At 53.2% G+C, this 27,923-nt stretch overlaps 2 protein-coding genes across 22 annotated transcripts; both read right to left on the bottom strand.

The window, feature by feature from the left end:
* Positions 1 to 117: 117 nt before the first annotated feature.
* On the bottom strand, positions 118 to 9,117 carry FNBP4 (formin binding protein 4). Of its 9 annotated transcripts, none has more exons than XR_014946249.1 (17): positions 8,902 to 9,117; positions 8,695 to 8,775; positions 8,479 to 8,615; positions 8,207 to 8,384; positions 7,975 to 8,128; positions 7,776 to 7,890; positions 7,336 to 7,674; positions 6,827 to 7,037; positions 5,650 to 5,768; positions 3,418 to 4,386; positions 3,019 to 3,152; positions 2,605 to 2,702; positions 1,872 to 2,053; positions 1,338 to 1,648; positions 711 to 1,232; positions 464 to 621; positions 118 to 297 (listed from the first exon to the last, which is right to left on the bottom strand). XR_014946249.1 is itself a non-coding variant. In XM_015863067.2 (17 exons), the coding sequence occupies exons 1-17, from the start codon at positions 9,029 to 9,031 to the stop codon at positions 207 to 209; spliced, it is 2,982 nt and encodes a 993-aa protein (XP_015718553.2). In that variant the 5' UTR covers positions 9,032 to 9,111; the 3' UTR covers positions 118 to 206. The 9 variants fall into 9 exon arrangements, 4 of the variants coding, with proteins under 4 accessions (XP_015718553.2, XP_015718554.2, XP_015718555.2 ...); XR_014946248.1 differs by having other exon boundaries at positions 1,338 to 1,565; positions 1,872 to 2,521; positions 3,418 to 3,522; positions 8,902 to 9,115; XR_014946245.1 differs by having other exon boundaries at positions 3,418 to 3,522; positions 8,902 to 9,111.
* A 67-nt stretch (positions 9,118 to 9,184) lies between these two features.
* NUP160 (nucleoporin 160) lies at positions 9,185 to 27,861 on the bottom strand. 13 transcript variants are annotated; one of them, XR_014946235.1, is made up of 35 exons: positions 27,642 to 27,861; positions 26,932 to 27,142; positions 26,448 to 26,670; positions 26,172 to 26,250; positions 25,434 to 25,548; positions 24,812 to 24,970; positions 23,847 to 23,924; positions 23,578 to 23,675; positions 22,906 to 22,990; positions 22,390 to 22,458; positions 22,006 to 22,089; positions 21,437 to 21,607; positions 21,215 to 21,314; positions 19,746 to 19,911; positions 19,075 to 19,193; positions 18,814 to 18,974; positions 17,657 to 17,790; positions 17,272 to 17,342; positions 15,777 to 15,936; positions 15,172 to 15,241; positions 13,805 to 15,088; positions 13,430 to 13,549; positions 13,014 to 13,109; positions 12,811 to 12,905; positions 12,027 to 12,123; positions 11,823 to 11,928; positions 11,580 to 11,740; positions 11,036 to 11,096; positions 10,724 to 10,834; positions 10,474 to 10,597; positions 10,296 to 10,397; positions 9,956 to 10,097; positions 9,742 to 9,867; positions 9,561 to 9,665; positions 9,185 to 9,481 (listed from the first exon to the last, which is right to left on the bottom strand). XR_014946235.1 is itself a non-coding variant. In XM_032444686.2 (35 exons), the coding sequence occupies exons 1-35, from the start codon at positions 27,842 to 27,844 to the stop codon at positions 9,395 to 9,397; spliced, it is 4,203 nt and encodes a 1,400-aa protein (XP_032300577.2). In that variant the 5' UTR covers positions 27,845 to 27,861; the 3' UTR covers positions 9,185 to 9,394. The 13 variants fall into 13 exon arrangements, 8 of the variants coding, with proteins under 8 accessions (XP_032300577.2, XP_032300578.2, XP_015718545.2 ...); XR_014946236.1 differs by having other exon boundaries at positions 19,075 to 19,190; XM_032444686.2 differs by having other exon boundaries at positions 13,805 to 13,903; positions 19,746 to 19,926.
* Between the last annotated feature and the right edge of the window lie 62 nt (positions 27,862 to 27,923).

Raw genomic sequence — 27,923 nt, 5'->3', positions numbered from 1 at the left:
ACATGGCCCATACCCCTCAGTGCCCATACTGCAGGTGACACTCCATCCCCAGCCCACAGTGTCAATCCAAACACGTGAACCCCAAACATCCCTCTTGTCATTCAAGCAGACAGCACATCCCAAACTGCTACAATTTATTGGACAACAGTTGAGTCATAAAGGGCTCCAAACTGTACAACTGTAAAAAACAGCGCTCCACGGACGCTTCATGTGCTCGATGCGGTTTTCCTCCGCTTCAGCCGTGCTCTCCAGTCCTCTGGCAGTGCTTCGAAGTTGGCATTCCTCTCCGCCATGCCACTGCAGGGACAAAGCAGGGTGTCAGCACCCATGTGGTGCAAGGGGACACTCTCCCCACCACTCTTTCCCCAATACAGAGACTCCAGATCACACTCCCTGCCTCTAAAGGAGATGAGGAGATGGCTCTTGACAGCAGTGCCCCATGACAAAGCTCCCGTGTCCATACCTGAGCAGCTGTTGCTGCTTCCACTCCTCAATGCGCCTCTGCGCTGTTGTCTCCCGGTCCTCCTCACTGGAGCTGGAGTTCTCCTCCTCATCGAGCTCCCGCTGGATGCTCTGCCACTTCTTTACCAGCGACGGCATCTTTGTTTTGCCCTTCTTGCTCTGCAAAGGAATTAAACGGGCTGCAGTTAGGCACAGCACCAAGCCAGCAGGCACACAGGCAACAGAACAGCCCAGGAGCATCCTCCTACCTTCTCTTTCCTCCCCTTCCTTGGCTTTTCAGGTTTATCTGGCGGCGGCGGCGCTTTGGGTGTAGGAGGTGGGGGTGTCTGGGGTGGAGGTGGGGGAGGTGGGTGCTCAGCGGTGCTGGTGGCAGGCAGGGAGCCTCGTGCTGGGGATGGTGGCACAGCAGCGAGGCTGGCGGGCATGGCGCACTCGGAGTAGCTCATGACGGACGGTGCAGCAGGTGCTGTCACACCCAAGTAGCCGGGCTGCATGGCTATGCTGGATGGCTGGGGGACAGCATGTCCCGGCGGCAGGCGGAGGCTGGCACGGCTCTGCATCTCACCCTGCAGGCGCTGGCGTGGCCTCAGGGAGGTGAGGGGCACAGGCGAAGGCTGGTACTTGCCAGCAGCCATCAGGGGCTGGCTGTAGATGACGGGGCAGCTGCCGATGGTGGCCGTTCGCTGCATCAGCTCCGGGTTCATCTCAGCGGCTTTCCGCTTCTGGGGCTTGGCAGAGAGCAGCAGGGCAGGGCTGGGTTCTGCAGCACCCTGCAATGGAAAGCACTTGGCTGAGAACTCAGGCAGCAGGTATGCAACTCAATGGGAACATGGCTTGCTAGTTGGAGACACCAGTTGAGCCCCAGCTGTGCTCACCTGGCTCCTGCTGACAGCCGGGCGCAGGAGAGGCTTGAGCAGAGCATCTTCCTCCGTCCCCGGGGCAGGTGGCTCCTCACCCCCTTCATCTTCCATCTCCACTTCCTGGATCTCGCCGTCTTCTCCAGGAGGTGGTGGGGGTGGCGGCGGCGGCGGCGAGTCAGGTGGAGGCGGAGGCGGCGGAGGCATTTCCAAAGGCAAGGGAGGTTGGAGGACCGGGACAGAGGACTGAAGCAGAGTCCAAAATGGAGTGAGCGGCATGAGAGACGTAGCAGGGACTTGGCCTGAGAAGGATTCTTTACAAAGGGAGCCTGAAGAATACATAGTGACACAGGCTTGAAAACCCAGGCTACTGACCGCGCTGCCGCTCCGCTGCCAGCATGGGCGCGTGCTGCCTCCTTCCAAGGCCCTGCTGCTGAACAGGGAGGCTCACCTAAAGCTACCGCCACCGCCACACGGACGGGGACCCGCTCCCAGGGCCGGGAGTGCCACACCAAGCTCCCCCCCCTTCATCTTCCTACCCCCGCACCGTACCTGTTGAACTCTCAGTGGCGTCGCCGGGATGCTCTCCTTTCTCTTTGGGAGGTGGTGGTTTGGGAGGACCGTCGGCTTTTCTGTCGGCGCTCTGCTGTCCTTCATCGTCATCCTCTCCGTCGGGGAACTCCCACTGCGACTCTCCTGAGTGCTCGTTAACATAGAAATAGCGCCTATGCTCCCTAAATCACAAGAAAGAAAACAAAGCTTTAGATTCCCTTCCCGCACAGCGACACTCCAAGGCAGGCCCCGCCCACGACAGCAGTGTGCTCTCGCAGGGAAGACCCTCTGCAGCTGGGCTGCCGCTCCCAAATGCGACAAACAACTTTGAGGATAGAGGCAGGAGAGGCCCAGGCCAGCTTGCTCCAAGCTAGCAGCCCCGCTGGCTCCGTGAGCACTGCCCCGAGCCCCCTGCTCCGAGGGAGGGGAGGGCTGAGAGCGGGCCAGTGTGCAGCAGAGCCACGTCGCACTAGCACTGGGACTTTGAGCCGCCACCTCGGCTTAAAGTTCCCCCTCCAAGAAGGGGCACCAGGGAACAGCCCAATGAGAAGCGGCTGCCCCCCAACCCCGCGGTGCATGGAGGTCGCTTTTATGATACTCTTGGTGTCAAACATACAGTGAATGCTAGAGAGAGGGAGCGGATCTGGGAGCTGAAAAACAAAAGAGCAAAGATTTCAAATAAAGGAAAATTAATCGAGAAAGCCAAATAGACAAAGAAATGTTTGGGTCTGACCTGCTGGCAGGAGACAGAAATCTTGTTCTTCATTCCGGCGATGAGTTGAAGTTTGTCCTTTGTCAGAGCTGTTGGTCAGAAGAGGTGATCCAGAGATCCTGCAAAGTTCACAGAGCTCTCGCATGCGCGACCCCCCAGGCCCGCCCAACGCAGCAGCGCTTTACACTCGTGTGAGTGCCACCAGCTCTGTCCAAACAGTGGATTGGCTCCGTCTCAAAGCACTGAGCGCTCGCTCTGCATTTCTCTCATTTGGCGGCCGGCTCAAACTCTGTAAGTGCCGCAAGTCGCTCTGCCTGCCCAGCACTGCTAACGGAGTCTCCGAGAGGGACGGCGCCGCGTCGTCAGGTGGTGATGGTCACAAATCATGTCTGAGATGTCAGAGATGAAAGGTGAGAAAGGTAGGAGAGGGCGTACCTGTCCCAGTGGCAGGACCAGCCTTTAGGGGTGGCGTTTATTTCGTATTGTTTTAGCTGTTCGGCTGCATCTTGGAGTTTGCGTTTGAGGTAGTTTCCATTGAGAGCACCTTCTCGCCAGTCTGCAATGCGGGTCTAGAGGGGGCAAGAACCGGGGGGAAGCCGTTGAGGGGAGGAGCTGCCGGCAGTCCCAGGGACGGGACTCAAGGTCTGGGAGAGGCTCCCTTATGGCACAGGACTCGAGGGGCTGGGAGGAGGAGCCCGCCTCTGCGCAAAGCCATGCTCGCGCCCCACCGAGGATGGGCCCTGCGGTGCTGGAGCCACGAGCTTCGCGCAGCGCGCGCACAGCGGGATCCGCTTGGAGATGGAAGGCCGGAACGAGGGGCGAAGGCTCGGTTACCTCTGTCTGCAACAGCAACATGTGGAAGTTGGAGACAGATTGTCTGTTGATGCCCAGGAACTCCAGTTTACTAGTCAGAGTGTTTGCCAGCTCTCCGATCTGAAACTGCCGGGGAGAAAGGGGGGAAGAGTCAGCAGCCGCGCTTGGGCACTGTCGCTGGGCTGCCATGCCCACTCCGGAATGTCCCTGGGGTCCCACTGCAGTCCTGCGGTGAGGATGCATGCCCTGCTCCTGTGCTGGTCGCTCCCTCTGCCCAGCCCACTCCCTCCCGCAGCCTCTGCTGCTTCCTGGGGACCATTCCCTACTACTAGCTGCAGCTCCTGGCTCCAAATCAGCCAAAGGGCCTGGCGTCACAGCAGAGCAAACGCAGATCGCTACATCATCAAATACTTCAAGTGCTTCCCAAAGGAAATGGGACAGGATCCATCTTTCAGCCTTTGCAAATCACTGCTTTCCAGACAGTGCCGAGAAAGGCACCAGCTCCAGATTTACTCCTGAGCTGAGGCAGCATCTGCATTACAATCCAGCCCACGGTAAGCACAACTCAACCCCAGCACCCCACGGGAGCTCTATGAGGGGACGTGCCCCGGGGGAGCAATGTGAAGGCAAGGGGTGAGCTGGGAAGCAACAGAGAGCAGCAGAGATGCCTGCAGGGGGACATCACAATTGCTTGGAGAAGGACTCTGAAACCATTCCATTTTCCATGGTTCTGCAGAAGAGACCTTGGAAAGTACCCAAAGCCAACAACAGGACCGGGCTGATGAGCCATGCTAGAGGAGCCCGAGGCAGGGAAACAAATTCCCGCACTGCAGTCCCTATGAAGAAGGCAGGAAGGTCTCAAATGAGGGGACGGCTCCGCAGTGCAGGATCTCCTACAAACCAGGCTGAAGAGGATGACCCCGAACCGACGAAGCGAACGGAGCAAGTTACCCAAGGAGCCGGCATTCCTCCAACAGCGCTAAAGGGATCCTGCACGTGAAATCACCACGCTACGGCACACAGTCCATCACACAGAGCACCTCCAGCACCAGAAGAAAAGGTGACAGCAAATGTGACACTTTAACAGGCTACCAGCAGCTGGCTGGGATGCAGCAGCCAATGAGTACAATCCTCGCCACAGGCTCTGTTGTGTTTTTTTTATCATAAATTAGAAACCCACAAAAGCCTTGTGCCCATCTGTGCTACACGCTGGAGGAGGTTTTGTGCACAGAACGTCACATCACACCTCAAAACCCTGCTAAGAGTTTTTTTTGACAGAGGTTAAATGTGGCACAAGGATGATAAAGCCCTTTCACGCTGTAAAAATGATTAAAATTAGGGGAAATAAGGGCAAGGTTACACGTGAGTTTTCTCAGCAGAACATTTCCTGGGGGGTTCTACTGCAAGCCAGAGACTCCTCGTCCACAAACTGTCTGGCAAAGGGAGGGATGCAACCTGCTAATGAAGCAGATCTCAGTAACAAGCGACTGAGGAATGAAGGGGACAGGTTGCAAAGGACAAATAGGGAGATGCCCCCTGTCCTCCTGCATAGCCATCAGCAGAGCCTGAAGCTCTGTGTGCACGCATTACGGCTCAGGAATCAAAGAATCACTAAGGTTGGATAAGACCTCTGAAAGATCAAGTCCAATGTCAACCCATGCCCATGGAGCCCATTAGCCACGTCCCTCAGTGCCACAAGCCTACATTTCTTAAACACGTCCAGCAAGGGGTGCTGGGAATTGTTTGGCTGCTTAGAAAAATGGACTGAACCTCAGAAAAGAATGTACCAGAGCAATGGTGTGGGAATCACCTGTTTGCATCCAGCAGCCCATCGCTGCTTCATAAAATAAAGCTAAGCATGGAGCAGGAAGACCAGCACTAGCAGCATCTGGACACAGATTGCTTATGGACAAGGAGTCTTGGGCCTAGAAACTGATGGGGTGTGTGAGAGAGAACACTGCAAACCATTACAGCAAGAACTTAAGGCAAAAGTCTTTGTTCTCTCTCGTGGCAAGAGTGGGAATCATTCTTTCTGCCTCTATCCTCCTTTTCTCTTTTGAAAAAGCTCCTTTGAAGCCTCTGCTGCTGGCTCCTGCTGGAGACAGGGCATGAGGCTACAGAGATGCTGGCCTGATCCTGCACAGCTGCTCTGCCACAGGGTGAGCTGGCCCCACTGTCCCCTTCAGGACCCCAGGACCTGCTGCCGTCCCTGCCGCACAATGGAACACATCACACGTCTGTATAGTTCCATACCTTTAGGTCCTGCTCCTCCTCTTCTATTTTTGGTGCCACTTGTGCTTTGACTTTCTCCTGGGGCTCCTCAGACTCTGCCTCTTTGTCTGAAGGCCCATCAGCTGCTTCTGTGCTCACAGCTGCAGGAGAAAAAACGAGAGGTGAGCCTGTCAGCCACAGTGCTGTCCACACGCCTCGTATCACACTGAGGAGCCAAAGCCAGGGGCCTGTTTCCTATGAGAAAAGCCTGAAATTTAAAAGCAGAGAGGGCTGCAGCCCCTGTATGTCAGATGGTCGTTATCCTTCTAGAAAGAACACATGGGACTCAGTGAATGGCAGCTGCCACAACACAAGGATGAGGAACAGAGAGGAAATGCTAAGCGCCAGCAGCCAAGCGACCAATCGTTGAACTCCTGCAGGTTAATAGTTTGTTACAAAGAAGCATCAGGTATTAAAAGGTTGAGACAACCATCAAAGGAGATCACACAGCTCCCAGGAGCTGTCAGTATGGGAAGGCTTCGTTTGGGCTACGTTGCAGGACAGCAGCAACTCAGTACCTGCCCACGTGCCAGGGAGGAAGTTTTGCAAGGAAGTCCAACCAGAGCCATTGTGTTACAAAATCACACTCCTGGTACATCCTGGTGTTCAGCTCCCTTTGCTACCCCACAGCAGCAGGGTGCAGGTTAAACTTGAACAGCTTCATGTTCCCCAGATGCCAACTGGGAAAGCTTCAGTGCTGCAGGAGAGCTGGCTCTGGGCACCATCTCCCCTGAGCCTGTGAGGCAGGAGGAAATTTCCTATGCACTAAATGTGGAGCCAGATGGCTCTTGGGGACAACTGAGCTGCATGAAATGTGGCTGCTCTTACCCAGGGATGAAGGAACAGAACTTAACAAGTGAGGTAACAGCTCCTGGCATATCCCTGCTAGGGTTTACAATGTTGTAAGAGAAGTTTGCAGGGCATGAAGCCACAGTTACACCTTTGCGTTCTCTTTTCAGCTGACACATTAAGTGCCAGCACTCTCCTAACTACTTTACTTGAAGGATAAAGGAGAGGATTTGGCAGAGTGGGAGTTATCTCTGCAACATTGGCAGCTGAGCTGAGCGTCACCACTGCCAGCCAGCCCTGTGCCCTGTCACCTACCTCACCTCCTGGCTCCACGTGCCTTCGGGGATGAGAAGGGAGCCTTTCAAATTACCTGCTTCTGCTGCCTCTGGGCTCTCCCGGCCCGTTTTGCTTGAGCCTCGACTAGCAGAATCAGGGCTGGCTGCTCCTGCAAACAGTTTCCATTTCCCCCTCTTTGAGGCCAGCCTGCGGGTTGCATCCTGTGAGGCCGACTGGCTCCCATCAGAGAGCGGGCTGGAGCCTGAAACGCTGCCATCTCCTTCCTCCAAAGCACGCAGCTCTGCCTGCAGAGACACAAGACAGTGAGCAGCACATTGGGGGTCCAAAGTGCTCCAAATACATGTTGCATACATAAGAACTACTCTAATTAGAATGCGGAGTTAAGGGAAGTGAACAGGAAGCAACAGCTCTGGAACCACCAGCAGAGCATCCGTGTGAAGCTGTACTATCAGCTCCATGAATGGTACAGGACACAAAGAGCACCCCTCCCAAAAGGCTCAAGAAGGGATGGGAACAGCTACTACTGATGCCTCGTTAATTTACTCCCAGCCATTTTTCATTGCTTTTTCTGTACCAAATCACCTTCTTTCTTTCCAGCGCCATCTCCAGCTCAAGGGTGTCTTGCTCTTCCTCCTCCTCCCCGCTCTCCCCTGACTGCACTACACTGCACAGCTCCTCCTGCAGCGTGTCCTCCAGGGGATCCTTGCTCAGTTTGGGCTCTTCACACGCAGCTGGCACCTCCTCTGCTTTCACCTCCTCTTCTGGGGGCGGCTCAACTTCCTCTTTGCAGATCACCTTTCTCCTCCAGCGCTCCTCTTCCTCCTTCACCACATCCGGCACCAGCGGTGCCAGCAGGGCTGCAGCCACCCCTTTCTTCTCCTCTTCACTGTTGGAGAGCGCCTGCACTCCTTCATTTACTTCCTGTGGGGTTTAAGTGCTGCATCAATGACTGCATGCAGCCCCAGACTCGAGAGGGGGTTCAGAAGCAGAGCAGAATGATTCTCCTTGGCTGCCTAACTCACCTTCTTCACCTCCCGCTTCATCCCAGGTCTGGCAGCACTTATTGGACTCGTTTTCTCCTGTGCCAGTGGCTCAGCAGCTGCTGGGAAGCTTCCGTTGCTGCCTGCTGCCGTGCTGCTGAGAGAGAAAATGCGCCAACAGTCAGCACAGGGATGCAGCCCCTTCCTCCCTCCTTCCCCCCCAGCCTGGGTGCACACTCACCTGGGCTGCTGGTAGTGCTGCAGGCCCTGCACCTGAGCTGCCAAATACTGTGGCAGCTCCCAGGTCACCTCGTTGCTCTGTGTGTTCCAGTAGTAATAGCAGCCTGTGTTCTCATCCCACACCTCCTGCCAGTCACCCATCTCCAGTTCTCCCACTGAAAGGGAGCAAAGCAGGTCACTCGTAGGACAGACGCCCCTTACACTGTATATAAGCCACCCCACGCTGCTCTCACCTCCTGCCAGCGAGCACTGCGTGTCGTACTGCCACTCCGGGGCCACGGCTGCATCCGTGCCATTGGCGGTGGCCGTGCCCGGCTCCTTGGGCTCCGGGCGGGGCGGGGTGGGAGGCGGCGCAGCGGCAGCGGGGGTGGGCTCGGCTGGCTGCGGGGGGGCCGTGATGGCGTCGATCTCCTTGTAAAAGCAATACAATGAAAGGGCGTGATGGAGAAGCCGAAGGACGCCGGGGGTGGGGGGGTTAAAGGAAGGATGGAAGGTGGGCGCTTACAGCCAGGAAGTTGGCCAGCGTGCTGTCGATGTCGGTCGGGTTGTTCCCGTTGGTCCCGGCGGGCCGTGCCGGCTTCTCGCCGCCTTCCCCTTCCTCATCATCGCTGTCGGCGTAGGCGCCCAGCAGGCACAGCCCACCTGCAGCGGGGGGTCGGGGGTGTTCATGGCCCATCCGAGCCGTCCCGGTGCCGTGGGGGGAGCAGCGGTCGGTCCCTACCTGTGGGTTTGACGGCGGCGGGCGCGGGGGGCGGCGGGTTCGGGGCGCTGCGGGGGGGGTCCGGCACCGCCTCGGCTTCGTCTGCGGGAGGAAAAGGGGGAACGGGTCCAACGGGGGCACCGAGATCGGGGGGAGCCGCCCCACACACGGCCCCGCTCGGAGGCCGCGCTAGGCCGCGCCCCGCCAACAAAGCGGCTCCTCCTTTACCCGGCTCCGAGCCCGACTCCGTCCCTTCCGCCGCCTGTCCCGAAGGCCCCGCGTCCTCCCGGCGCGGTCCCGGCGGGGACAGCTGCAGGATGGGCCGGCGGCCCGGCGCGCTGCGGGACTTCTTCCCCATGGCGGCGGCGGACAACGACCGCGCGGGGCGAGCGGCGGCCGCGCTGTGCGTCACGGCGTGTGACGTCAGCACGCCGCATTACGTCATGACGTCGCGGCGCGCCCCCGCCCTGCAGCATCAGCTGTGATGGCGCCCCAAGAACAGGCCGCTCCATTAACAACGCTCGGCTTTTATTCAACTTCATCCGAAACAATAAATAAAAGGAACACGGACAGCGAGACAGGGGCGGCCCCACCGCACCCTGCTGCTCTGTATGGGGTCACGGCCATGGCCGACCCACAGCAACATGGCCCCGGGGTGGGATGGAGGAGGACAATAGCACCGTCAGCTGTCATGGCCGCCATTGGGGGCCGCCATTGGGGGCTAATTGCGGCGGTACAGCCGGTCCCTTGTGGCCACGCTGACCTTCTGCTGGTAGTCCTCCATCTTGTCGAGCAGCTTCTGGTACAGCTGGGTGGAAAGCAGCGCAAGGATGCTCTATTAGAGCCCCCCCCTTCAGTTTATTGCCATTTATTACGGCTGCACCTACCAGGACGTTGTTGTGGTTGGCAGAGCTCTCGCGCAGCGCCTGCAGCAGCTGGTCGATGGCCGTGTAGGGCAGCCACACCATGGGGGCTGTGGCTGATAGAGGGAACTGCAGGGAGGAAGAACATTTGTTCTCCTGCTCCTCACCAGGAGGCACATGGAGATATGGCCAGCATTCAGCTCACCTCAATCCCAAAGTACTGGTGCCCTTTGCCCAGCACAGCGTCCACATACTCCAGCACCAAATCCACCGCCTCCTCCAGCAGATCGTAGTTCAGGTAGAGACGCAGCAGCTGGGCAGCATCCACCTTCTGCAAAGAGCACAAGAACCCCTTTATGAACCTCTTAACAGCCACAGAGCCCCAATACATTCACAGGGCTGGGAGGTGACACACTCACCTTGTAGCTGTTAATGAGCCAGTTGGGCAGAGGGATCCCATGTGCCAAGAGCTTGTTGATAACGCAGCGATGGTACAGGCTGTTCTGGGACGGGTAGCGTTCCAAATAAGATGAGAGCAGCCGCCAGGCTTCATCTGTGGCACTGCAAGGCAATATCCCCCTCAGCACCACGGCAGCATCCTCTGGGAGGTGCCTGCAGTGCCATGAACCCGCCCTGCCACTCAATGCAATCACCACAAAGGATTTTAGGAGCCTCTGGCCTTCCACAAGACTTTAGACTCCAGCCTGTGGGGTAAAGAAGCCTCTCGTCTGTTCCGCTCCCCCACAGCTGAGGATCTACCTGGACTCCTTGGTGGTAACCAGTGCCGAGAGCTGGTTTGATGCTAGCCACTCCCAAGCCTCCGCCTGTGCTGCCTCCCCTCCCAGCTGCAGCTTGATGCACCTGGAAGACAGAGCAGTGCAGACAGTGCATCTTTTGGATCCAGAAGCAGAGCCCAAGGCAGGAGCTGGTGACATACTTGAATGTGAGCCCCTCAAAGATGGGTGTCAGCGGCAGCTTGAATGTTTGGCACAGGGTGATGGCAGTGTCAAACAGACCAGCCCGGATCAGGAGGGCAACTGTCTCCTCAGGCATCGAATTGCCTGTAGGAGGCAGAACCAGGTGAGCACCTCCACAGCTGCTGGGCTCAGCCCCATGCAATTCCATAGGGCAGAGCTCCAGCAGTAGCATGTAGGTGACACAAGGAGGCTCCTCTGCAACCCTCTCACCTGCCACTGCGGCTGTAGACAGGTCGTGTTGTACCAGAGTCAGACGGATCCTGGCCAGTACACACTCCCTTTCCAAATCCTCCAGTTCCAGGATCTCAATTTGGCGCGTTGCTGTAACAGATGGATGCAAAGGGACCTCAGCAGTCCAAGAAACGCTACACGGCAGCACACTGCAGCTAGGAGATGCTAACACTGAGTGCACGTGCTTACAACCCCCAGATTAACCCATCCACCATAGATGAGCTCCCAGGAGGCAAGGGGAAAAGTTGTGGGGATGCAGGAGATGGGGAGAAGTCAGTAGCAGGCACTCACTGGGGACTGCAGTGCACTCTCCATCGTGGCTTCTCTTTGGGGATGCTCCAGGCCGCTCATACTTGCAGTAAGGAAGTAGAAAATAAGAGTTTGATGCCCAGGTTTCTGAAGGACAAATCAGCACAATGCACTCCAGCCCTAAGCTTTCCCCTCAAGCCTTGATTTGAATGAGGAGCCATGCAACTGCTTATCAGTTCAGGTTACGTTTCCTTATCTGTGGCTATCAAACACAGCGCAGCATTGGCTGGTCAGGCTACAGCCACCTTCCCTCCACAAAGAGATCGGAAATACAAACCATGTTTGTGTAATTCTCCCCTGGATTGGAATTTCAGCTGTTTAGTCTGCTCAAGATCTGACTTATCTTTAACAAGAGGTGCTACATTCCTCCCTGTGGACCTTGCAGGAGGTTACAAATACTCTGTATATCACATTTCTCATTGAGCTGCATTGCGAAGGATTTCAGAAGCAACCTCACCCAGCACAGCCCTGACCATCCCTACAGCCAAAAGCTCAAGGGCTGCTGACAAGCCCACAGATCCCCTACCACAGCTCCAGACGCTGGCTGCACTATCCAGGCGTACTCGGGTCGGATCAGCCGTAAGCAGTTAATGGCTGCAAGGAAACAGTTGCCCTGCTTCTGCAGCCCTCGGAGCGTCCGCACCTCGCGGCCCAGGCGCATGCCGTACTCAAACATCACCGTGCCAGCTGAGGAGAGGAGGGGATGCATCAGCTGTGCTGCTGTTGGAGCAAGATGAATGGGACGGGGCCGCTCCGTCCCATGCCTCACCCTTGCGGTAGTTGTGGCGGTAGATGTGGAAAGCGTAGAGCAGCTCGTAGTAATTGTGGGTCATCAGGTCCACTGCTCGAGCGTGGGACTCTATGATTCCTACAACCTGCGATGAAAAGAGGCTCAAATAGGTCAAAAATCCTCTTTGAAGGAGTTGTGTGTGTCCACCCCCCATCCTCCTCCCAGCGCAGGTTAATTAATTACCTCATTATGGAGATTGACGTAGGGGAACTCTACCAGGTCCTGGAGCTGGGAGCGCTCGCAGAGCACAACCACTAGTTGGCGCAGACAGTCCAGCTGCCTGCGGAGGGAAAGCACAGCCCTGAGCTGACCCACCATAGGGATGCAGGCTTTGAGCCACCAACGTGCTGCCTTGGAATCAGAGCCAAAGGTTTTACTGGCTTCAAACCAAGAGGTCCCTTCAGGTTTCTCCTGTGTTGCCAACAAAGATTAGCAGAACATCCCTCCGCAATGCCTGTGTTGCTCAGGAGGGCAGCCCCCCACCCCCAGCTCTGTTTGGTGAAGCTTTATGTGGCCTCCATACCAACTCCCAGCCCCAACTCCAGCTTTTAGCCCCTCCTGCCCACTGCACTCTTCCTGGCTGCTGCAAAGCTTCCTCTACACACCTCACTTTAAGAAGGTACGCAAGACAAAATTCCATCCCAAGTCTCTTTCCTGTAGTAAACCAGGTTAATCAGACTGCTAGAGCCCTCCCAAATGTAACGCTGCATGCAATTCTCAAGCCATTTTGTTTCTGGTTTTTCCCTGAATAAGGCCCTATGTTTTCTTTCAGTTTCCACTTTGGACGTATTGCCAATTATAACTGCTCTTAGTATGCCTCTTTAAAGGTATTTTCACAGAGAACCTCTTAATGCAGCAGTCATATCCTACCCTACAGTGCCAGCTTCCTTCTGCTTCAGTACAAAACCTGGAGAAGGCAGGAGCTCCAAGACAAGAGAGCATCTAAGAGCACAAAGCTGTCACCTACCTGCTTGGATCTGGGTTTTGTGTTAAGGCGACGTATGCGTCACTGTTGTGCCCTAAATCCAAGTGGTGTTTGAAGATGCAAGTCCTCAAGGTAGCCTGAAAACACCACACAGCACAAAAGAGCACATTGCAAGTTATGCAACCAAGAAACAGTTCCTATGGTAGCTCCCTGAAGAAGCATCTCTGTGCAGAAGGAAACTGTACCTGGGTTCTCCAGTCATCTGCTGATTCCATGATGGCCAGAGAAGCCAGCTGGATGACCAGCTCTGGTAAGCCAACCATGTCCAACAAGCGCAGAACCTGTAAGTGACAACTCCAGCCATATGAGTAATCAAGATACTTGGCCACCGTATCTGAGCGGCTAGAGCCAAAAAAGAGAAGCGTTTTGTTAAGTTGCAGAGGTGTGAACCAAATCCAGCAGAACAGGTCCAGGCCCTACTGGACGAACAACCTCTGCACAAGTGTGAGTTCCCTGAACACTCAACGGCTCCAGGAAGACCTTGCAACACAGAGGTGAATGATGCTATCCCCGAGCAAACACTCTGCTTGATAGCAAAGTTCCCTTTCCGGAGGCACCAGCACTGGTGGGGACCACATGTGCTGGATGGACTGAGCCGTACCTTGCTGTAGTACTGCAGGCGTGGGGTGGAGATCATCTCGCCCTCCTCAGGCTGGATCAGCCTGTCCAAGAACTCCTCTTTTCCCACCTCGGAAGCAGCTTGGCAGAAGCAGTCCAAAGCCTGGAAGCACAGCAAAGAGCAGCTGAGCTTGTGCCTTTGGGGACTGCCCCAGCCTGCTGTACTGGAGAGGACACCGCAGCCCATTTCAGCTTCATCCTACAGGTCCTGCTGGTCCCAAGCTGCAACAAGAACTGCCCTGACAGCAGGTCCCACTGTGCCCCCCAGTCCTGCTCCCTGCCCAGAGACAGATCAATGTTCCCTGAGCTACACAGCAGAAACAAGGCCCCAACAGCAAATACAACCACGGTGCCTTACCTTATGGCCCTCACCCATGACGAGGTAGCACCTGCCCATCATGAAGCAGCAGGAGCCCATGTTCACATGGCACCATGGCTGCAACAGGCGAATGTATTCCTACAGGAGAGGAAAAAGTGGAGCTTTCATCACCACCCCTGGCAGGATCATTTCCCAACCTCAACATCCCCTTGGTGTGCAGAGAGAGAAGGACATTCCCTATGGCACACACCATAACTCAAAGCCATAGCACAGGGCAATAGAACTCACCACGGCCCTGTGCCTGCTTCATCAAGATAACATAAAAACTGAAAAATGTCAGCATCATTGATCAGGAGGGAGCTAGAAGACATGACGAAGACTCAGTAGCTGAGAGAGCACCAGCTGTTCTTTGCACTGAGAAGCAGAGCTGTGCTAAGATTGCTGGGAGAGCTTTGGCACCTATTCCAGGGCAGCACTTTGGCCACTAGACTTTCTCTGTGCCTGCCTGGTACTTGCAGGGCACTTGCTGCATCTTCACCTCTATTTGGGTCACTGCATGCACGCTCAAAGCTGTTGTTAGCTCTCTGAGGTCAGCACACTTAATCCAAGTTTACGTGACTGGCTGGGATCAGCGAGCCCGACAGAAGGCGGTGAGGAGGAGAAGTGCCCGCTCCTGCAGAGTGGGATCCTCTTCTATCTCCTCGAGGCAGGACACGAGCGAGGCAAAAGCAACGTGAGGAAATGCAAAGCGTGCTCACAGCACACGTGTGCCAGGAGCAGAGCAATGCAGCCTGAACCGTCCTGGCATTTCCTGGCTCAGAAGAGCTGCAGATTTGACATTCTTAACAGCACAGTGAAAGCAATTCAGCCCACAGGTAGAAGGGTCTGTGAGAATGAAGAGAGTTCTGCTAAACACCTCATTAATAGCAGCCTGCCTAGTCCTGAATACCTCAAGGACTACTGTCATAGGGGAACGAAAAGCATCACGTGGCATTGCAGACAAGAAATCATGCTCTTCAATAGAGCACAGGCAGCTGCAACCACCAGAGCCCTACAGCACACAAGAGGAGACAGCACGAGAAAGTATCCCTGAAACAGCTCAAAAAAGCCCTTCTCTTAGCAGAGGCTGAGGTGGCCACTAAAAGGATGACGACAGATACAAGATGGAAGTTAACTGCAGAGGCAGATTTGTGTTGATTCTCCCCCAAAAACTTGTTCCTTGCAGGTCCACTTCCTCCTCAGGACAAACTTCCAGCCCAAACTGGAAACATGGGAACAGAACATGTGGGAAGATCATTTTGCTCTGACTTCAGAGGGCAGCAGCTACAGGAAAGCAGAAGCTCATGATGTGCAGATAGTTCTACTGAAGGGACTGTAGGTATTAAAGTGGTATTAAAGGCACTCACCTGCAGCTGGGTGTACTGGCAGCTCCCTATCAGGCACTCTGGGAAGAGGAACCCAGGATTGCTGGGCCATCTGAGCAGGAATTAAGGAACAGGTCTGGTCCAGAGAGCTCAGAGCACTGGGCTACAACTCTGCATGTGCTCTTCTTCCATTTGTGGGGGGGAAAGGAGAGAAGATTAACCTGCTCTTTCTACGAATCATTATTCTGTAATAAGATTTATCCATATTAGACCCAAACCTTTAGCACATCTAATCCACGACTGCCCAAATCTCGTTATCCTTCCAAATCTCCCAGCATCTCACCTTGCCAAGTAAACCTGCCAGACAGAGCTCAGGGGTTTAAAATCAAAAACTCAAATCCTTCACTGTGTATTTCAATAGAATGGATCCCAGGAAATCTTAAAATACCCACAAATCCCATTCATGCTTACAACAGCCACTTGTTTAGCAGACTTGACTCTGAAATTTGGGGGAGGGAAACTTTTGGAATGAGATGGCCAACGTGCTGCCCCTGTGACAACCTCAGGACAGGCCCACAACACAGAACCCCCCCCACCCCCCTCATTACTGCCCCAATAGAAAGCACAGCTCACAGCTGTGAGGATACAGGAGGGGCAGAAAGTCAGCCACTATTGCAGTAATGAGATGGGGCCAATTCAAACTCGTTTCAACCAAAGATGCATTTGGCTGCAGGAAGAGTCTGGAGACGATGTGCTTTCTGGCCACGTCCCGAAAGAAGAGCTCCACGATTGTCTGAGGGCTGGATACTGAAATGCAAGGTAAGGAAGCATGGAATGTCCCAGGTTTCTACACCGAGCTGCTATGCTGGGCTCATCAGCTCAAGTAACACAGGTTAAGCCAGAGCAAAACAGCTCAGACTTGTGGGTATAGGATTTCTCCCAACTTCTAGTTAAATCAGAGGGAGCAGCAGGAGAGCAGAGAGCCACATGCTGCAGCGTTTATTAACTGCAGCTCCATTACAACACAAATAGAGGGCTGTGCTCTCTCCCCAGCTGTGCTATTCGCAATCCATCTGCAGCCTTCCCAGTGTTTAGCAGGGCAGGGCTGAGGGAGTGCTGATTTTGCTATCTGCCTCTCTCCAAATGCCTCCCTCCTCATTCCAGTCCCCTAAGCAGCACCATCTCTCATGGTCTAACTGTTCTCAACGCCTCTTCCCAAGCTGCCACCTCCTTTCTATCTGCCCCACGTCTCACATATTTTTCCTGAAGCACAGTGGCCAAACAGGACTTTCCTCATGAATAGGCCAAGCAATAACCCACAACGCTGGCGAGCACACAAAGGATGTTTTCAATTTTGCTTTCAGCCACTGACATTTACGTCAAAAGCAACTGCTCCCAAACTGAGACACCGATGGAGAGTTCAAACGCTGAAGTCTGCAGCCCGGTTACAGAGAACACAAACCCTGCAAGGCTGTCAGCAAATGGAGAGAGCTCCTAAACTCCCTGCAGCCTGCTGCCTCCTCACTTCTTATTCTAGCTCCCTCGGAAGCTTTTCAGCCTTGAAGTAACACACAAATTAGTCACAGGCTCCGACTGTGCGTTCTCCTCCCTATCCTGCTCATCACCTCTCTCTGAAGCCATTTCAAGGTACCTACCCCCCTAATTAAGTTGCTTTGTGTTCTTCCCCCGTTATGATTCTTCCCCAGAGCTGGGAGCTGAAGCATAATGACTTTGTCTGGGGATTGTAGCAAGACATAAAACGTGAGTGTAAAATGTCAGCTGCAGTTTCCTACTTAAGCTGCTGGCTGCGAGCAGCACTCACACCTGAAATTCAAATTCTTGGAAGCAAAAGCACATTCTGGGGAAGCATTTTCTATATTCTATCCCTTCCCAAAGCTGCTGCTCCTGCTTGATAAAGGCCAGCAAGCAGAACAAGCCTAACATGACTGACTACACTGACTCCAATGTTGCAAGATACTTTGTTGTTTTTATAGTGGACAGCAGGAACAGCAAAGCAGGGCTGCTCAAACACACCATCCGTTGGCTCTCTGCCTTAAGCATTTCCCTTGGGTGGCAGAAAAAAAGAGTTTAAGAAATCTATTTAACAAGAAACTGAGAGCTCATGAACTGTAAACATCTTACCTAGCCTATGGGGTGTTAGAACAGTGGTGTCTGCTAACTCCAACACAGAGAGATGCTGCAGATTCGATTCCCTGGAGAAGAAAAAGCCATCAGCAAAAAGACAACAAAACGCCTCCTGCTTTAATTGTACTCATTGTTCAACTCAAATCACTCCTACTGCTGGAGAAGGCAACAGTGCACAGAACAGGGAGACCTCGCAGGGCAGATTTAGCACAAGGCAAGGAGTCAGCTCAAAACACAGAAGATAAAAACCACCCTAGCACAAACTAACTCCGAGAGCGATACTCCCACGGCAACCACCACCACGTACTGCTGGAAAGGGGATTTCAGGTCGATTTTGCAGCAGCCTACGATCAAAGAGAGAAAGGGCAAGGCAGGGACTCACAGCGTGTCAATAGGGACGTCCGATGCCAGGCACTGGCTGGCCCACCTGATCAGGTAGTAGGAGAGCAGCAGAGGGGAGGTGCGGTGCAGCAGGTCCTGCTGAGACTGGAACAGCTGTCCCCCTCCCAGAACCATCTGCAAACAAAGCACAGGGGCTGACATGTCGAGAGGCTGAGCACCAACCCGTGCACCTCGGTGCCAAGGGGTGAGGTAAGGATTCTGGAGGCCCAGATGCCATGGGGAAAATCTGACAAGTGAAGGGATGTGTGAACCAAGGTGCTTGGCACTGCTGCAGTGAAACAGTGAGATCACAGCTTTGCTGTGGCCACATCCAGAAACTGCATCCCTTCTGTTTTAGCTAAGGATGACACAGACAGCTGATACAGGAAGAACAGCAATCCCTGCATGTGAAGGACAAGCATTTCAAGGTGGCAAACATCAGCTTCTGACCATGCAACGTGCCTGGCTCCAGAAGGGCACCTTGCAACATGCTTTAAATGTCAGCAGGACAAGCTTATCCAAGAAGGGGATTTCTGCTCCCCGAATGACTGCAGCAGCACCTCCAAGTAAATAATAGTGGTATAAATAATCGCCTCCCTTTGCTGTGGGGGCTTCTCCCCTCAAATGACCAGCAGCACTGCTTTCTCAGCCCCCCCCAGCCAGCAGAATCAACCCTGCCTGGGTTACCCTATAAACACAGCTGCCATCGTGGCAGCTGCTGGCACTGGCTGGAACAGCCTCGCACGGAAAGCAAAACCACGGCCTCTGGGTAAATGCTGCTGCTGTGAGGCAGAAGGGCTGTGTGCTGAGTTGCTGGATAACAAGGCTGTGATTGTCAGCTGTGCTGTGGGAGGGACAGGGACTGGATGGGAGAGCTGTGTGTGCTCAGGCAGCCCTGGTTTGGATGGAGGGCTGGAAATGGTGCCCTCCTCCCTCAGAGAGTTTTGCTTCCTGGATGTGCAGCATGGAAACAGGGAATTTGGGTGTGAGTGGATGACAAAAGACACAGGAGGAGAGAACAGGGCTGGCCCAAGCCTCAGGCTAGTTTCAACAGTTGCCAGTGTTTTGTGGGAAGAGAGACAGCTTGCAGCCTTGGCACCAAGTAACCCAGATCCAAAAGTTCAAAGTGTGCTGGATAGCTTGAAGGGCTGTACTCACAGGATCACCCAGCCGCAGCAAGAGCTGTTGGAGGATCAACAGGTCCCGACAGATCTGGAAACGGATCGTGGCAATCTTACATACCCCCCAGCACACCACGCTGATGGCTGTGCTGCTGCCATAGAGCTGGGTGAGGTTCAGGAGCATATTTAGAGGGTGAGCTGAAAGAAAATCATGGAGATAAGGGGAGGAACCAGCCCAACAGGAACGCTGGCCAAGCGGCCACTTTCCCAGCCCAAAGTACTGATGTAGGGCCTTCACCTCTTTCCATGTCAGCATCAGTCTCATAGTCCATTTCTCGGATGAGCACTCCGATGGCATGGATAGGGTTTCTGATCTCCTGCAGTTTGCTGTGTATATCCTCCATCACGTTTTCCCTGCTTAAAAACAAGGAAAAAAAGATGAGGTTTAAACTGAAGAGGACTCCCTCTTCGCCCTTACTGATCCTCTCTAGATGGGAAAGCATCCAATCAGCCAGGATGCTGCCTGAATCCTCTTCTGGCTCCCAGTTTTATTGTAGCGCCTGCAGAGTCTGGGCTATTTATTCTGCTCCCCCAGGGCACTAGGAAATAGCAGTCAGATAGCGGGCATTCCACAGGGAGTGACTGGAGGAGGTTAGCATGTAACCACACGGCTTGACCACGGCTCTGACCTCTAATAAGCGTGCCTGCACAATCGGCTAATGAGAACTTGTTCCTCTTCCACCCTGCCTCATCTCAGAACCTGCATATATTTTGCATACATTTCTGCTCAGGGGAGCCTAAGGCAATAGTAAGGGGGCTGGGATGGAAATGCCTGCTAACAGGACCAATACCCACACCCACCATCTCCCTATGGCAGCACAGGGAGATACCCACGCATCCCCAGTGAGAGGACTGCTCCAAGCAATCCTTGCTCAGCTATCCCCTGCCTGCAGAAAGGCTTCTCCTTACGTGTCATTAGCTATCAAGTCCTCCAGGATCTGCTCTGCAGCCTTTTCTGGAGGCTGGAGGCGGGAACAAGCCATTTCCATAATGTATGCTATATCCATGGAAATTGATTCTCCGATCAGTCGAAGGCACTGGACAAGACAGACAACATCACGAGACATCTCCAAATCTGCAATGAAAGAATCTAACTGTATATTTACAAGAGATTTCAACAGCCAAGCGGGAGGACCATTCTAAACAGATTGGCCCAGATCACCATCAGCAAAGCACAAGCAGCAGACTGGTCTCAGTCCTGCATGTCACCTGCATGTCAAACTCACCCTGCCCTGCAAACATGACCAAATCAAAATGTGGCAGTTGACAAAGATTTGGACTTTATTTGGGGGTAAAAAACAAACAAAAAACAATTAACTATCAAATTCCCTCTAAGGCATCTCCTCCAGCTACAGGTTGAAAGGAAACACATAGCAAAGAGCAAAGAAATCCAAAGCCAGGGGCTCATACAGCTGAGCTCCACCAAGGAGCTGCCAATCCTGCTGTAGCAGTTCCCCATTTGCAGCCCTCTCTAGCAAAAAGGAGATTCTCACATTCTTAGGTCAATTCTCAGATCATTTCTAAGGGCCAAGGGTTTACAGAACAAATCCCTGTTTTCCAACACAGTCCCTGGGGTATGTGTATCTTAAAGATCAAGTCACTTTGTTTGAGAAGCTCAAACCAGATGGAGCAGGCAATGTCAGCCTCTCCAAACCAGCCCAGGCCTCCAGCTTTCCCTCTACAGGAGCCAGAAATAGCTCAACCAAGTGGAGAATGATTAAAAATAACCCAAAAATGTGAAAAAAATATAAAAAAAAATGACTCAAGCACGGAAGTAGGACTTAAATAATATTTTCCATTGCCTTTTTCTTGTTCCATCAGCAGCAAAGCATAGAGGGCACTGTGGTGATGATATTAATGATGAGTTTTGCTCTCTCTACCACTTACTTCTGGAGACAAGCTTCCCAGTCCCTCTCTGTAGCCTACATGCAGGTCCTACAGCTCTTGGTGAGAACTGCAAAGCCAAAAGGGGTTCAAACCAGGGTGTCACCCATAAGATCCTTATATAAGGGGTCACCAGCTGGCACGATATGAAATTATGAAGTATTTCTGATGGAATTGGCCTCCTGGCTTGAGTTTGCATTCACCTGGTAGCTGTTAAAGGCTGATTAAACAAAGCAGGGGGCAGAAACACAAGCTTCTGAGCCCCTGTAGCACACTGTTAGGCTCCAGTCTGGCAGATCTAACCCATAGAGTGGGTGTGAAGAAGGCACCAGTGTGTGTACTCAGGGTATGCCACGAGGCAAAGGATCGCACCACTGTGGATGCCTGTCATTAAGCCTGAAATCTAGGACTCTCCCTTTTTCAAGTTTTCCAAACTTATTTTTGGCACATTTACAGCCTCCAATAACAGAAGAGCTCTGCATCTCCTCACTTACCATCAAAGATGGCAGCATCGTCCTCAGTCAGCAGATGCTCATTAGAGAGGAGATAGAGATGGTCCACCAAGGAGCAGGGCACAAGGAAGGACACGGACCCCTAGAAAGGCGAGGCAAAGCAATTATGTGAGTTCCTTCAATCACTCCTCAGTAAGAAGGGCATGGCAATGTGCAGGCTAATTGCCTGGGTGCTTTACCCAGAGCACTGCTGCTCAGCCTCACCTTCTTCAGCACGCACACCATGTTGGTGTAGGGGTTCAAGAGCAGGGCCAGGGGCCGCGAGAGCGCTTCCTGGTACTGAAGGCAGCAGGCACAGAACTTGGACCAGAAATCCACCTGCAGCTGACAAAACTCCTCTGGAGAGCACTCGTACTCTGTCATGCTGCCCTGGAACTAGCAGGAACAAAACAGCTTCAGATGGGAACCGGAAGGGAATGAAAAACTAGCATTTGAACTGATATTGTGTCCCTTGTGACCAGCATCACATAATTACACAGTTAAGGATTTATAAAGACCACTTGCAATTCCCTTCCCTACCAACCTACAGGCAAAACTTATTTGTTTCTAACATCTCCCCACTAAAGACACAAAAAAAGAACGGGGAATGAAAAAACAGGTGAAGATTTTCTTTCTTCAGAACCAAAAACACAGTTTGCATAACTCTTCCAGAAATACAAAGGATAAAACACGGCTCAGGGTCATGTTGCATTTAACCAGCTTCACTGAGCCACCACAACACTATGTAAAAATGGATGCAAGAACAAAACATCAGAGGGAAAAAGAAACCCTACCTCATTTTCCACAGCTAAGGTAACCTCTTTTTTTAACTCATCCCACGTCAGGTCCATGTGCCTCTCTGTTCCTTGAGAAAAGATCTGAAAATCAACACAGCAAACCTTTCTTTAAACCAAGAGAGCTGTCTTGGAGAAGCATTCAGCAACATACAACATTCACAATGCATTATCCATTGATTTGTGGGGTGAAAGTGTGAAAAAACAGGGCTGGGAGCTAAGTGCTTCAGCCAGCTTTACTCTTTCTAACTTGCTCCAGTGACCCCTGACAGGCCTGTAAGCTGTCAAGAGCAAACTGATGCCAGCCAAGGAATCCTGCTGCCTCACATCTGAACTGTGAGGAAGAAGCTGAACAGAGAAGGCACCAAATGCTCTCACACAAACCTGCAAAGCTTTCTGGATGGCTGCATTTGAAAAGCGGCCAGGCATGAAGAGGTACTCCAAGTAGGTTTCCTGTGAAAAGAACAAGATGGCAATTTACAGAAATGATAAGATATTGCTGCTGGTGTTAGCTCCCGTTCTCAAACTCCTCCCTCTTGATCTGTATTTCTTTCCAGCTTCAGTTTACACTCACACTCTGCTCCAGCCTCTCTTCCTCCCCACCCTTTGCAGCTCCCACAGCTGAATATGGCTCCCCACACACTCCAGACCTTCTTTATTCATACAGCTTGTCTCAAGGCTTGCTCTGGACTGACTTGAAATTCTCCCCTTCCCTCAAATTCAGGCTTTGTAACTAGGCTTAGCACTTTAATGCTGTGATAAGAGCCCCGGGCTCATCTCCTTTAATTTGGAACAATTTCAAGAAGTGTTACAAGATAAATTATACACTTCAGCAACCTTAACATCTTCCTTGGGGCAGAGAAGCTTCATTAGTTCTTGTTGCTTTTCTAGTCAGCTCACCCTGGGGTCCTGATCATGTCGAACTGTCACCTCTTCTTCAGGCAGTGGCTGCATGAAGACCTGGTTCCACTGTCCTGCCACGTTTCTGGAGTAATGAAACAAACAAGAAAAACCAATCAGTTTTGCATTGCAACGCCCCCAGAAGCTGTCACCTGAAGCCAACCTGTCACACTGACAGCCCCTGGGGACTGGTGACAGGGCTTTGAGTGGTGATAAACAACAGATTGAGCCAGCAGAGCTACACACTGTTATTCCCAATCCTGAGCTAACCTAAATGCTCAGCATTTTTTATTCAGTTTTCAACTCCCCGCCTGGTTTCATGCCAAAAGAACCCTCTTGGCTTTACAGAAATAAGGACAAAGCTTTCATGTCACTGCTCACCTCAAAACATGATCATACTGGAAAAGAGCAGCCAGACCTGCTGCTGAAGTGCAGCCCTCCCTCACTGCAAACCTACTGCCCGCCTTCTTACATTTCTCACATTCCTGCAGCTGAGCTGTGGCATTATACAGCACAACAGAAAAAATATCCACATGATCTGCACTGCAGGAAGACACAGCTGTGTGCATGACATGAACGCTGCGCTATCAAGAAGTTCTGGGTAAGAGCTTTCAATGAACAGAGCAGCATCTGACAGATCCCCTCCACCAGTAAGTCAGGGCAGAAACTCACTGCTCAAAGTTGATGTATTTCACGATGGTTTGGTTCTCTTCATTATGCCACAGCGCCCAGATCTCAGCTGAGGTTAAGGCAAAGTCGATGAGAGTCTCCTGCAGGAAGGGAACAGAAATGAAAGCATAGCAAGAGACTCGTGTGGTTAAAAACAGCCAAACTCTCCCTCATGCCGTTTACCCATATTCTGGACAGAATTCCTGACTAACAGTTAAATCCAGCAGGGAACGCTCCCTTCTTATTTTGCAAAGACCTGCCCCAGCACTCACCTGAGAGGAGAACAGAGAGGATATGTGGTCAAGGCTGTAGCGGCTGCTCTCGGTGCTTACCAGCTGGAAGACACAGAACTACCAACACATCCTGTAAGTCGTTTGTTAAAGAGGAACACCAACCCGTGTGCTGTGGGGAAGCCTCTCCTTGCTCCCTGCGACCCATCCACAGGTCCCTGGTGTGGCAGCTGCCTGGCCAAGGGCAGCAGAGACTGGACCAAGCCAGCATTCCAGACTCCAGCCAGCCTTGTCAGCAGGACAGCTTGATCCCTGCCTGGACTTGAAGGGTTTCTTCTGAAAGACTGAACCAGCAAAACAACACTACTGCTGGTTCCTGCTAGTGACAACACAATGCAGGCAAACAGAGATGGAAAAGACTGGAATCCTCAGGCAAGCTACCTCAAACAAAGCTCTGCGTATTCTCACACAAGTGAGCTAGCACTGGAGAGACAGCAGAAGCCACAGTATGTGCTTCTACTCAGAGCTTCAACCCCCTGGAGAACTGCAAGAAGCTGTGCAAGAGATGAGGCTGCCCTGTGCTGTCAGCCCCCTCCTGCTGGATTCATTATTTACCACAGGACATGGAGTTGTACAGCAGCTAACATTTGGCAGAGTGCTGTGATGCACTTGCACGTTCCCAGGAGCTCAACATAAACACACTCTCAGTGCTTCCACGTTTCTGGCTCCTTTCAGACCTTTCCCATGGCATGTGTGTACTACCAGAACAGAAGGTGAATGAGTGGATCAGCACTTGGCTTAATCACACACAACTCTCCTCCCAAAGCAAGGACACACATCCTGCAGTGCTGAGGACAAAACTGTTTACTCAAAGCGCTGCCTTCTCTCCCTGTAATGGCAAGCTTTACTTTCTCCTTATGCATACTCAGCTCCAAGGAGAAATTATGTATTTTCTGCATGGGCCAAGAAAAACGAGCTTATAGCGAGGCAGCCCTGCTGCTCCCTACCTGCCCTCGCTTGGGTGCATGCATGTACACGCCGAGGTAGAGCCCCAGGGACTGGGAGAAGGCCAGGCGCAGGCGGTGACAGGTGCCAGCTGCGAGCCGCAGGTCCCTGCTGACCGGCATGAACTCCAGGAGGTCTGCAACCATCAGGCACATTTGATCCTGCAGGAAGCACAAGAAAGCAGCATAATAAAGGACTGCAAAACTGCCTTCAAGTCTACCCCAACAGCAGCCCAATCCTTCCCTGCAGAATGCCAGCAAAGCATTTGTATGTACACCATAAGCATTCTGGTTGCAGTTTAGCTCCCCCAGCTCATCTGTGCTCTCCCAGCCAGCACATAAAGCTTCCCCTCCCTCCAGTAGCAGACACACATTCCAGCACAGCCCAGCCGTGAAAGTGCCTGTGCTGGCTGATTAGCTCTGGAGCAAGTACAATGCAGCAAGCAGAGGCTTTTAGCAGTTTCTTCTTGACAAAGAGTCACATTACATTACCACTCAAGCAGCAGAACACCCGTTTTGGGTGCTGCCTCATCCCTTGGGGTACTCCCACTTGCCTGCCAGAGTTAGTTTGGAAAGCACCCAATGTCACCTGTTAAACTACACCTGCGCCGAACGCAAGCCTCACCTTGTAGGACCACATCCGAAGCTTGTGGTCCTGGCAGAGAGCAAAGAGAAAGGCATCGTGGTCCAGGCAGTGAACTGCAAGGCTGATGGGCACGTCTGATGGGCCACCGTCACCTCTGAAAGCACAGGTGTGTTAAAAGGAAGCCAAGGTTGGCACACAGGTCCAAGACAGTAGATTTCTATCGTGATGTTTTACCCATTAAGATGAAGGACTGAGGTGGGAAAAGAAAGGCACCTGGCCCCAAGCAACACACCCCTTGTGATCCAACTCAGGGTGCCGCAGGCTCACTCACATTTCCCAGGAAGGCTTTAACAGGGTTTGATCATGTGCTTAAGCTGCCATAAGACTACAGTCCCCAAACGAGCTGTTATCTACACGTAACCTCTGCTGGTCAGAAAGAAGCCTGACATTTTGGAACAAGGACAAGAACATACAACTGTTGTAATCCTTAATCTACCCTGGCTGCGAGCCACATCCTGGGTAAATCCTCAGAGGCCAATTACTGGATGTAACACACTCACAGACACCAACGCACAGAATCAGCAGGACCCCACTAAGATGAACTAATCCAGCCCTCAAGTCTCACTGTGACGGGGCCTGTGACCCAGTTAACATTGCAGAACACATCTGCAGGTGCTGATTTGCCCACGCTGGACTTCAACTAGAAACACCACCTCCTCCTATGCGAGGGAATCATAAAGCAAAGCGAGCTCCCTGTGTTTGTCCCCAAACACCAACCTGATTGCTGTTGGCATCCAACCGGTGAGAAAGCGCTGCACCACCGAGCTCTGCTTCAACTCCACAACCGAAACAACTCCTTGCAAAATAAAAGCAACACAGGGAAAACACAGTGAGGACTTAGTTAACAAAACACATGTTGCCAGAAAGGAGGCTGATGCAAAAGAGATAGCAAGGCCATAAGACACAAGTGACAAAAGCAAAACCCATCGAGGTCCAAAGCTGGAAGAGGGGATACAGTGCTCCACAGAAGCAGGTGTGAGGATGCAGCCTTACCAGGTATGTCATGAGGAGGCAGCTTAATAACAAAGATGCCTCCTGCTGCAGAGGGTAGAGCAAAAAGGGCCTCCCCATCACTGCTCAGCCAGGCTGCTGAGGCCAGTGAGTTGGCTGCCAAGCCTGGCACACTGGGAATCAGGTAGTAGCTGGATGGATCTCTGAAGTTGATTTTGCCAATGTCTGTAAAGACGGACTGCACTTGACTCTCTGCTATCAGATCCTGGAGGAGGCAAAGGGAGGAGAACAAGCCTCAAGCACATACACAAGCCATGGAGGAAATAACTCACCACCTACAGAGCAACACTGCTAAGTGACAGTCACTTTTTCAACCCACGATTGCTGCTTCCCAAAACATATAGGCTTTAAAATCTCATTTTCCAGCAGCATTTTCTCCCTTCTCACACTCAGTAATGCCTCCACAGGAGCCACTGACCACAGGGCCAGGCTTTAAATCCCTCATAAACTCCTCTATGCCACTCACCCCGCGATAGGCACGGGCTGGATGAGGCAGCAGGATGCGGTGCACGCTCTGCACAGTGACCAGCAGCAGCACCAGGTGGTTCTGCACCTCACACAGGTGTACACCGCCCGGCAGCAGCGGGCAGCCCTGGATGCGTAACCGCACAGCATTGTTCAGCAGCTCTGTGTCCAGAGATTCCTCCACCAGCTCAAGGATGTCCCCAGATGTTGTCCTGAGAGAAACAAGGAAGTGTGGGACAACAGGGGACACAAGGAGGGGCTGGGAGCAGGTAAAACCATCCCTGCCTGCCCCACCCCCACCCCCATAGCCTTCTCTATCCCTTCCTGCCCCAAATTCATTCCTTCTATAGCAAAACCCCTTCCTTCTGTCCCTGCCTTCTCCAATTCACATCCCTATCATCCCCCAAACCCATCCTCAACCCCCACAACCCCTACCTTCCATCCCTACCTGCCTCCAAACCCACCCCCACCACCCCACAGACCCTTGATCCACCCCCAGCCCCAAGCCCCCCCCCCCCATTCCCTCCATCACTCCATTCCCACCCCAAAACCCAACACCCTCCCACCCCAGACAGCCCCTCCATGCCCCAAGCAGCCTCTCTATCACAGCCTCTCTATCTCCATGGCCCAAAGAGCCCCTCCATGACCCAACCCCCCCCCCAGGCCTTCACCCCGCCCCGTCCCCTCACAGCCCCGCCCGCCTTTACTCACCACCTCACGCAGCGGTTCCGCGTGGCCGCCCCCAACTGAGCGCACTCTCGGTAACAGAACCCCCCAGCGCTGTCCCCGTAACGCCCGGTGGGGACGGGGGCGGTACCCGGCGGGCTGAAGGACACCTCCCGGATCCGTCGGGGCGGGGCACGAGGAGCCGGGCCCAGCTCCATGTAGCTGCGCTCCGCCAGCCCCGCCGCCATCTTGTCAGCGCCTTCCCGCCCGCGCGGGGCAGCACGGGAAATGGCGGGCGGGGAGGAGGCGGGGCCACCTGCCGGGTGG

This window comes from Coturnix japonica, chromosome 5 (genome assembly GCF_054131305.1).
Source record: "Coturnix japonica strain WE chromosome 5, WE-NBRP24, whole genome shotgun sequence".
Taxonomy (NCBI): Eukaryota; Metazoa; Chordata; class Aves; order Galliformes; family Phasianidae; genus Coturnix; species Coturnix japonica.
The sequence above is the reverse complement of the archived record's forward strand: the minus strand, read 5'-3'. Positions and strand labels throughout refer to the sequence as shown.

Bases quoted from the DNA above. Each gene is read 5' to 3' on its own strand.
- FNBP4 (XM_015863067.2), bottom strand. From the start codon at position 9,031: ATGGGGAAGAAGTCCCGCAGCGCGCCGGGCCGCCGGCCCATCCTGCAG. The intron at 8,385-8,478 runs GTAAGCGCCCAC...TGCTTTTACAAG, and splicing joins CGCTGGCCAACTTCCTGGCT to GAGATCGACGCCATCACGGC. The intron at 298-463 runs GTATGGACACGG...TTGTCCCTGCAG, and splicing joins AAGCAGCAACAGCTGCTCAG to TGGCATGGCGGAGAGGAATG.
- NUP160 (XM_032444686.2), bottom strand. From the start codon at position 27,844: ATGGCGGCGGGGCTGGCGGAGCGCAGCTACATGGAGCTGGGCCCGGCT. The intron at 12,906-13,013 runs GTACAGTTTCCT...TGGTGTTTTCAG, and splicing joins CAGATGACTGGAGAACCCAG to GCTACCTTGAGGACTTGCAT. The intron at 10,398-10,473 runs GTATGTCACCAG...TCTGTCTTCCAG, and splicing joins TTTGAGGGGCTCACATTCAA to GTGCATCAAGCTGCAGCTGG.